This window comes from Mastigoproctus giganteus, chromosome 2 (genome assembly GCF_048544385.1).
Source record: "Mastigoproctus giganteus isolate SK-2022 chromosome 2, ASM4854438v1, whole genome shotgun sequence".
NCBI classification, from domain to species: Eukaryota; Metazoa; Arthropoda; class Arachnida; order Uropygi; family Thelyphonidae; genus Mastigoproctus; species Mastigoproctus giganteus.
In genome coordinates, this window is record NC_143576.1 from 21102974 (window position 1) to 21112801 (window position 9828).

General features: G+C 37.2%; 1 protein-coding gene across 1 annotated transcript; it reads left to right on the plus strand.

The window, feature by feature from the left end:
• Window positions 1-4071: 4071 nt before the first annotated feature.
• Window positions 4072-5745, plus strand: LOC150089204 (irregular chiasm C-roughest protein-like). Its single transcript, XM_090389827.1, has one exon. The coding sequence runs from the start codon at window positions 4072-4074 to the stop codon at window positions 5743-5745; it is 1674 nt and encodes a 557-aa protein (XP_090245953.1).
• The last annotated feature ends 4083 nt before the right edge of the window (window positions 5746-9828 follow it).

Here is a 9828-nt window from a genome sequence, read left to right on the forward strand (position 1 = left end):
GGCCGGGAAAAATGCATTTAAACGCAGATTTTTTGTCTAGACCAGTGTTAGAAGAAGATGCGGAGCCTAAGTGCTTAAAGAAACCCAGAACTGAAGAAGTTGCGACGATGTCGACCGGAATTACATTGGAAGCATTAGTAATGCCCAAGGAGGCTACTAAGAAATTAATGAGAACATTACAGAGGGAAGACAACAGTCTAAACGCCTTAATCACTCAATTAGAGGGAAATGGCCAAGCTTTAGCTAAGATTCCAGATTCTTATTATCTAAATGAGGGGATATTATATCATTACTCCTTACCTGATGCTAAATCAACTCGAGAACAGCCATTTGAGCAAGTTGTGGTTCCACATGTATTAAAAGGTCAGATTTTGGAGGCTTGTCATACCAATCCTTCCAGTGGCCATCTATCGTTTGACAAAACTTTACAGAAAGTACGAAGAAATTTCTTCTGGACAAATATGTACAAGGAAATTAAAGCTTATGTCAGTTCTTGCCCTTCATGCTTAGAAAGAAGAGGATATAATCCAAAAGCAAAAGCACGCTTGCTGCGACTCCCAACACAATCATCTCCCTGGTGCACTGTGAGCATGGACATCCTAGGTCCATTGCCGACCAGTCTAGATGGACATAAATATTTATTAATGGTGTTAGACTGCTTTACACGTTATGTGGAAGCAATACCTCTCAAGACACAGAAAGCAGAGGAAATAGCTACAGCTTTTGTAAATCATGTGGTTGCCAGACATGGAATTCCACAAACCCTGTTGACAGACAGAGGAACTAACTTCCTATCAACTTTAATGAAAGAAATCTATCAAAAACTGGGCATTAAGAAGCTTCAAACCACTGCTTTTCATCCCCAAACCAACGGAAGAGTAGAGAGGCTGAATAAAACTCTGGCAGCAATCCTATCGCATGTCGTGAACTCTACACAATCAGACTGGCATATATGTGTTCCATTGGCAGTAGCAGCATACCATTCAGCTGTACATTCTGCTACTCATGAAACACCAAATTATCTAATGTATGGAAGAGATCTTATAATGCCACAGCATATTTGGACTTCAGAAACCCATCCTACATATGCCTCTTTGGAGCATTATTCAGAGCAAATGGTAGCGAGGATGCAGCGAACTTATGAAATAGTTCAGCAACATTTGGAAAACGCTGCACAAACCCAAGAAAGATATCGCTCTACTAAGGCCGTAGATAAGCAGATTAGGGTTGGAAGCATAGTATATCTTTATACTCCGACGGTTAAACCAGGTAGGACACGCAAGTTGTCACGTCAGAGTAGTGGACCATATCGGGTTATATCTCAAGCATCTGAAGTGAACTATCAGATTCAGCACATATATCACCCTAGGGATAAACAATTAGTTCACGTGGATAGGTTAACTAAAGTCATAGAACGCAAACCGTTTCCAGAACTACGTTTAGAACCTTCAGAAACTACTTCCTTACCTGAACAAACCTCTGAACACACAAAACCAAAAGAGGTATATGTGGAATCAGAATCAGAGGAAGAAGAATGGATTGACCCAGAAGTTTACCAGGTGCCAAGTTTGCCCGTTTCGATTCCGTTAAGGTATTTACCTAATAAGAGTCAAAAACAATCAACAGTGGTAAAGCAAGAACAACAAACAGTCTCACAGAGTCAAAGGCAAGAGGATAATGTCACTTTGCCAGGCAGAAACCAGCAAGTGCATTCCCAGCCAACACATCAATACAATTTACGGAGTAGAAGTCATGAGCCCCAGCCTGAACATAAGGAAGTGAAAATACTTCCCCAGACAACTGCTCCTGAAATAGTTCAAACAACAGATGAAGAAATGGACCAAAGCGGTCCCTCCAAAAATATTGTGAAAGAAGACAAGGCTCAGCCAGCTCAAATTTGCTCTGAAGAAAGGGCAGAAGCAGCACCGCCACACCCTGAAAATCCAAGTATATATGATCGACTTGTACAGTGGGCAACAGAACCTATATTCGAACCCGAATCTCAAGAAAACCAGGAAAGCTCCAATCAACCGACAGGGACTACTGCGTACGATCTAGTGCTGAGGTTTTTAGATGCCCTGAGTTGAGAAAAAAAAAAAAAAAAAAAAAAAAATGGGAAAAGGATAGATTTTTTTTTCGACTCTATCATGAAGTTTTATCAGCAGTTATATTATTGGATAGCCCAAGAAGCACAGAGTATTAAATGGTATAGTTAGAGACACAGGAAAAAGAAATCAATTTATCCTAACTGTAAATTGCAAGCAAAAGCATAAGTTATTCGTAGGAATCAAAAAAAAAAAAAAAAAAAAAAAAAAATGAACAGTGCCAGAACTTTTAATTAACTAGTATTAAACAACCACTGTTACTGAGCAGGTAATAATATTCTTCCCCAGAAAATATATTTTGAGTATACAAAATTCAAAGGTAGAGAGAAAGGATGCAAAGGATCTAGGACTTTATAGGCGCCACCCTAGTTACTTTTTGTTTTTTTCTCTCTTTCATTGTATGTCTAAATTCAAGTTCAAGAAAGAAGATTCAGAATGATATCTAAGGAAGACAATAATCGTGCTTTTTGGAGATGAGAAGAAGCATTTAGCCTGGGGACGGCTGGTTCCTCCCAGTCACTACTTGTTTTTATCATGTTTCTAAAGAATAAGAGTTTAAAAAAAAAAATAAATAAATAAAAAAAAGAGGTATCATCTGAATTCTGAGGTCAAGATAAGGGGATCTTCTTCTTGTGCTGTTTTAAAAAGAAAACTCATTTTTACTCTCAAATAAAGATTTGGAGCAATATAAATCAGAATTTTGGGTTCAACTTTATCTACTAATTATAACTCTTTTACATATGGAATTAAGGAGTTATTGACATTATATAGGAATGTCAAGACAGCAAATACATAGCTATTTTCGATTAAACTGTATGAAGAAAGGAAAAAAAAAAAAAAAAATTCAGCTGTCTTCTTCATGCTACATAAATTACAATTATCCCTGTGCTAAATTACATCACTCAAAACCTATCTATAAGGAATAACTTGTGGCTATAAGTACTCTGAACTTTTTGAGGCAAGACGTTTGATTTGAACAAATAAGGTTTCAAGGTAATGTCTATGGATTTGACACACAGAGGCAATTATACGAAAATTTGGAGCAGAGAAATCTTTTGTCATGGATAAAGAAACCCCTTCAAGTGAGTGTTCCCCAGGAGTTCTTATTAACCCCGGGACCTTTAAAGTTCTTGTTTATCTCACAAAAAGGTAAGATTGTTGAAGGAATTATACATTTATTAGGAAGAGACGAGTGTTGAAGATTATCTTGTGTTATATGTTGGGATTTGATTAGAAGTAGACATTGTTTACCCAAGAACGTTATCTATGTGATTTATGTAATAGTAGGAATAATTTTAGCATTTGTTTTTAGTATATAAAGCTCATACTAGGATCAATATGGCAGACAATAAAAGGTATGTTTCTTATGGTAAAAAAAGCGTGTGGGAAGTGTTCAAAATTATATAGAGAATGACTACATTAGCAGGACTGACTACGGGAAAATCAGTGAGAACGACTGCAGGAAGGTAAGAGAGTATATAGATCATGCGTAACTGAATCTCAGACAGAAAGTAAGAATAACATTGTTACAGGTTTTCCTATAAGAATCATCCAATTATGTAAAAAAATCGGAAGGAGGAAGAAGCAATTAGGGTAGATTCTCTCTCACTTTGTATATCTAAAGCCTAGAGAGATGAATAAAACTAAAGATCAACATTCAGATATTGAGTGAAAGATTCTTTTTTTCTCATCAAAAAAAAAAAAAAAAAAATAATAATAATAATAATATATATGAGAGAAGGGAAGAAGAGGAAGCAGTAACAAAAGAAGTTTGGTATTTGTCTTCTCACTCCTCCTGAAAAAAAAAATGAGCCTATCAAATGGAACGATCAAAAAAAAAAAAAAAATTGTTCAACTCTGATTTTAGTATTTTAGGTCTTTGAAGTAAATTTAATGTAAAAGAATGGGAAAAAAAAAGGGGGTAACATTATTTTTGACAGAAATACATACCAGAATACTCATCAATATGACTTCTCCAACACAAGTTGTATTCTTGCTAGTTACGCTACTTATTCGGTGTACACCTTATCATACCAGTATCTTCATTCTTCAGCCATTAGATAGAGAGGCCATTACTGGTCAAACTATCATCATCCCCTGCAGATTAGTTTCAAATCTCACAGTCACTGTAAAATGGTTTTTCAACGGAAAAAGCACAGATCACCTTTTCAGACCATCAGGGCTTCCTGATTATAAAATCGTCGGATCACCTAGAGAGAATGATTTTGCATTGCAAATCTCCCAACTGCAGCTGCAAGATGAAGGCAAATATTTTTGCCACGTTCAAACTAAGGATGGACGTCAATTCCGATCAAGTACAGCTATTGTAACAATTTATGTTACGCCTCTACCACCTCTAATCGGAGAAGGCGCATTCCTTAACGGGAACGAAGGAGAGCAAGCCACTCTTACATGCAAATCTTTAGCAGGAAAACCGCCAGCTATTTTGAGATGGATTCATTTTAATGGTAATCCCATCAACGGATCAGTACAAGCCAGTCAGGAATTATGGTCAGACAAAATAAGAATGAACACTTATTTGAAATGGATAACCATTCTATCACCAGAGTATGATAAGAAAGCATTTGCCTGTGTCGCTAATCATCTAACTTACTTGCATCCTCTAATGGTCTCAATCACAGTCCTAGTGAAGTATAAGCCAAGAATCACTATGAAAACAACCTCAAAAATCGCACGTGAATATGATCGGTTCAAATTAAAATGTGAAGCCAGAGCAAACCCAGATGTTTTCGTTTACAAATGGTTTAAAAACGGAGAACTGCTAATAAAACAAGGAAACGCTTTTCTTGAAATTAAAAGCGTTATGAGAACAAATCATAACGATAACTTCACCTGCTTAGTTCGAAATGAACTAGGAACAGCCCAAGCTTCCTACGTATTGACAGTATCTTACGGACCCATTTTCATATCTAAATTGAATGATATTGCTACAATCCAAGGAAATCCAGTTTTGCTACAGTGTGAAGCTAGAGGAAATCCACTTCCAGTAATAAAATGGTATTTCGAGGATAAGATTATTCAAAGCAGTATCATTTCTACTTTATCAATTCCTAAGATGACACGTCAAACGTCAGGTCGCTACACTTGTACAGCAGAAATCTCAAACTATCCTTTAGTGAAAGACCAGGCATTGATTTATATAAAAGGATCACCAGAAGGAAACTGTAAAACACATCTAGCAAGTTTAGGAGACGACGTTCGGCTACAATGTGTTTTTAAACATGTTCCTCCTCTACAGAATGTGACCTGGAAAAATACCATGACTAATGAACTACTAACCACTCATTTGGAAGTATGGAGTCAACGAGTTGTAACCAGTACTCTCAGCATCGACTCAGTCCAAGCAAAACAATTTGGCTTTTATGAATGTCTTGTATGGAATCAGTGGGGACAGTTAAAATTAGTGGTGCATCTAGAAAGGAATTGGTCTCGTGAAGCAGTATACCTTACGTTAGGAATTCCAGCTATAGTGTTGATCTTAATCACACTAGGAGCAGTGTTATGGAAGCTATGGAAGTGTGGAAGCATCAATATGGAAACTTCAAATCAAATACGCACTTATCAAGTTTATTATAGGGAGAATGACAACGATCGTGTAAGCATTACCAGCCTAGAATAAGAAGAAAAGGGGGAGGAAAAGCCTTTCTCCTCTTCCCTGACGTCTAAATGAACTTCAGAAGTGTTTTTATTTTTTGGAAACACTCAAACTGTGTGTGCAGGGACTCACTGTCCCGTGTGAAAAAAAAAAAAAAAAAAAAAAAAACTTTCGAGTGAATTAAAAGAAACACTTAGAACTTTGAACTTTATGAATACTTCTGTTGACATTCTACTGACATTCAAATGAAATTTTAATGCAATAACTATGTTAGAGTGATATACTTGTAATAATAATTGTGAAATAATCATGGAAGTATTAATGCTTTTAAAGGTTTAAATTCTTGGAAAAATAACTTGATTGTTACTTTTCTGTTACTTTTCTACTATTGATCAGTATTATGTGTACTTATATATTAGCACTAATTATATATTAGCGTTATTAAAAACACATATATAAATCTAATAAGAACATTTGCTAACTTTGTTTATTTTGTTACATGAACAATGTATCATGCTTGGAGAAAAATCTTGAAGGATGATTATGCCATGGAAAAGACGTGCATCATTCTTAAAACAGAAGTGTACTACAGCCTAGCAGACCAACGAAACATTGTGCTTGTTTTTGATAAAAGGACAATGGACACTTGAGAAGATATAATGAAGATAAGAAAAGTGTTCCTTATAAAACTGTGTGCGCGAAAATGTGTAAAGATAGCCAAAGGAAGATTTACGAATTTATTATTATTCATGATACAATATTACTCATGTTATATCAGTATTATAATATTATAATTTCATAGATATTAACCTTTTAGTATTTTGTGTTTGAAAATATATATAGTCTAGTTATAGAGGCAGTTGTAAAGGAAGAAGCCATCTTTTACTTTGGGAATCTTAGTTTAGGGCCCGATTTGGTTTTTCAGAATTGAGAAGAGTGATTTTCTTCTAAATCCCCGGTCTCAATTCTGAAAGGGGGAGCTGTGGAAGATGTTGCAGTGCTAATTCCGCCTTTTCCTCTAAATCTATAATAAATACATTAATTTTAATTTCTCATAATTCCCCTACTTAGTTATTATCCAAAACCTCATTTATTGACAATTTTAGAGTTATTAAAACTGAGTATTAAAGCAAGTTAGATGTCTTTAAATCTTTAAATTGGAACCTGTTATAATGACTTAAAATATGGCGAAATTAGCCACAGCAACTATGTAAAAACAAAGCCTATCTAAACTCTACAGAAGCCTGCAGTTGTTTGCCGGCGACGGCTATCTTGGGAGCCACCTACGGGTTACATTTTTATAAACACAGAAAGATGCACTTAGCTTGACATGCAAATGATGACGACAAAAAAGGGGGGGGGGAAATCAGAGAGATACACACACACCCGTGTGAACGGATATCGTAGATTCCTCCGAGCATCATAAACTCGGTGAATATGTAAGCTAGAGACTCTTCATTTTCCTAATAAGGAGCTGGTGAAGTGTCTACACGTCTGGCCAGAATGTTTGGTACATGGCATAATCAAGGATGATGGTGACTCCTTTGATTAAGTGTCCCATAACGTGGGAGTTCTCCATTAAGAGAAAGGAAAATGTATAAACAATAAGCGAGAACTAGAGCTATAAAAGCAGGTCCTCGAGACCCAGAGAGAGGTGAGAGGACGGGAAGAGTCGGAGAAAACGGAAGGTCGGAAGTCGAAGAACGGGAAGGCCGAAGCAGAACGAGAGGTTGGCGTCCAGAGGGAAGTCGAGAGGATAGGATAGAAGAGGATAGAGAAGTTCCAGTCACGGAGAACAGAGGGAAGAGCCGCCGCCCAGCCATATCTTAGACTGGTAAGTTTATGATGAAAAGATGGATTCTTTCTAGCCTCTTATAATCTTGTAACTAATAACTGCTGTGTTTAAGAATGATAATCCCAAAGTCTATGATCTTATTATTATCATAATGATTTGATGAATTGATATCTATGTAAGATTTACTTTCTCTTGTATTAAACCTTATTATGTTTTGCTATAGGAGTTTCTCATTCTCTGCCAAAACCTCACATGTAACCACTAAAGCTAAATGTTAAAGCATGATTACAGGATAATCGCGGTTATCGAGTAATCAGTTGCCTGATTACCCGATAATAATAAGCGCAACGCAAAGCCCAAACTGCGGGGAAAAAGGTAGAAAAGGGGTAAATATCTCCATCTCTCTTCTTCCCTGAGGGTATACGAGGTTTTTTGTCCTAACCGAGCCACTAGACGATAAAACAGAACGATATTCCAGATTAAGCGAGATGAACACATTAAAGCAAATTAAGATGGCAGACCAAAAGAAAAGTGTCGGAACCAACGTAACTACACGTAGAACAAAAAGTATAGATTATGCCTAGACTAACTAGTTCTGATGCGGCCACACCCTAGTACACACAAAACCTAAGTAAGTAAGTGTAACGAGTATATATATATATGCAGCGAGTATATGTATGTGTGTGCGAGGTGACAGAGACTACATTTGAAAGATCGGTTCCTCCCTTATCAGAAGCTCCATCTGGTTCAATCCCTGGATGCTGACTTATTTAAAATCATAGATGATAAAAAGTATAGACGGATCATCCTAGATCTGCACGTGGGCTCCACAACTACCAACTGATCTCAGATCGTTATGGCGGGGCAAGAGACTCTCAGAAAACTGGACTCGAGGAAAATCTTTTGTTATCACAATTTGTTATTTTTGTTATTTTGTATTAGTTTTCCTTTCAAGTCAATGTTATCTGCTATGACTACTTTTTTTTTTTTTTTTTTTTCTTATATAATTTGCTTATAATTAATCTTTACAATTCCTTTATTATCTCTGCCGTTTGTTAACCCCTGGCATGGTGCCGTGAAGGGTATTGTATGGTTGTGGTACCTGCGTGTACCGGTGAACTGTACAATAAAGATCTTATTTATTTGGTTTTGATTTTATTGGCGCATTAGCTACTAAGGCTATATGCGCCAAGACCAGGTTCGCTGAAAGGTACTGCAGTCTTAAGGTACCCAACATTTATCAGAAAATTGAAATTATGTATAAGCAAAGTCTACAGCGTCTATGGCAACTGTCTATAGCGCCAAATTCTGAGGACCATAGATAAGTTGTACGCTTATGGTAGAACGTAAAAGTAGAACGCAGTGGCCCTTTCCGGGAACTAGAAGCTACACGTAGCTTAAATGAGTCATGTAAGTTAATGGGACCAGTTCTGACATGCTGTTACACAGTAACAGCATGTCAGAACTGGTCACCTCTGATTGCGTTAATCCTCCTGCTTTACTAAAATGTATTTCGGTTTAAGTTTGCTAGTTGTCAGTGGCTGAAGAAGTAGGCATTGTGTTATTACTGTGCGCTCGTTGGAAAAATTAATGAGCAATAATGGGGAATGTGCAGCAATGAAACGTTCATGTTTCGCGCAAGAACATTTTGTTTGTCTTTTCTATGGTAGTTTTTTGCTGTTTATGTCAGTTAGTCCGTGTTTTTGTTAAACGACGAGCAGCAGTTTTTTAAAAATATAAAAATTTTCAGTTTTCCTTTTTTAAGTTGACAACCATACTGGCATGTGTACGTACTACTCATTTCACCAAGCCGAGGGCGGGATGCATTGGATGCGACTGTAAATTGCCCATGTTCGTGGTCGACTTCCTGTTTGTAGGACGAAAACCCCAAGTTTCTGGTCGGAAAAAACCATGCTATCTTCGCCTGAGACCGACTGACTCAGCCACATTGTGAAAGAGGCCCAAAAAATTTCTCACGTCATCAATGGGACTCGAACTCATGTCTTTTTCCTCACGCTGTGGGGAAGTCGGTGATTATACCAACTGTGCTACCTACGAGGGCTTATAAAATGTTAATATTTTAGTTTAACAAAAGAAAGGGAACCCCAAAACCGAATATGCACTTGAGTGTCTCCAAATACCATTTCACCGTCTTGCAATTCACACATACATACAGACAGGCAGGCATGCGTGATGGCTTCTAGTAATGCAAGCTCCAGGAACTGACAAAAGACTTCGGGGCCTGCATCCTGTGTTCTTAGTAAGCAAGTTAATGCAGCTTCCCGTAGCCGACAATATGTGCTGGCCAACCT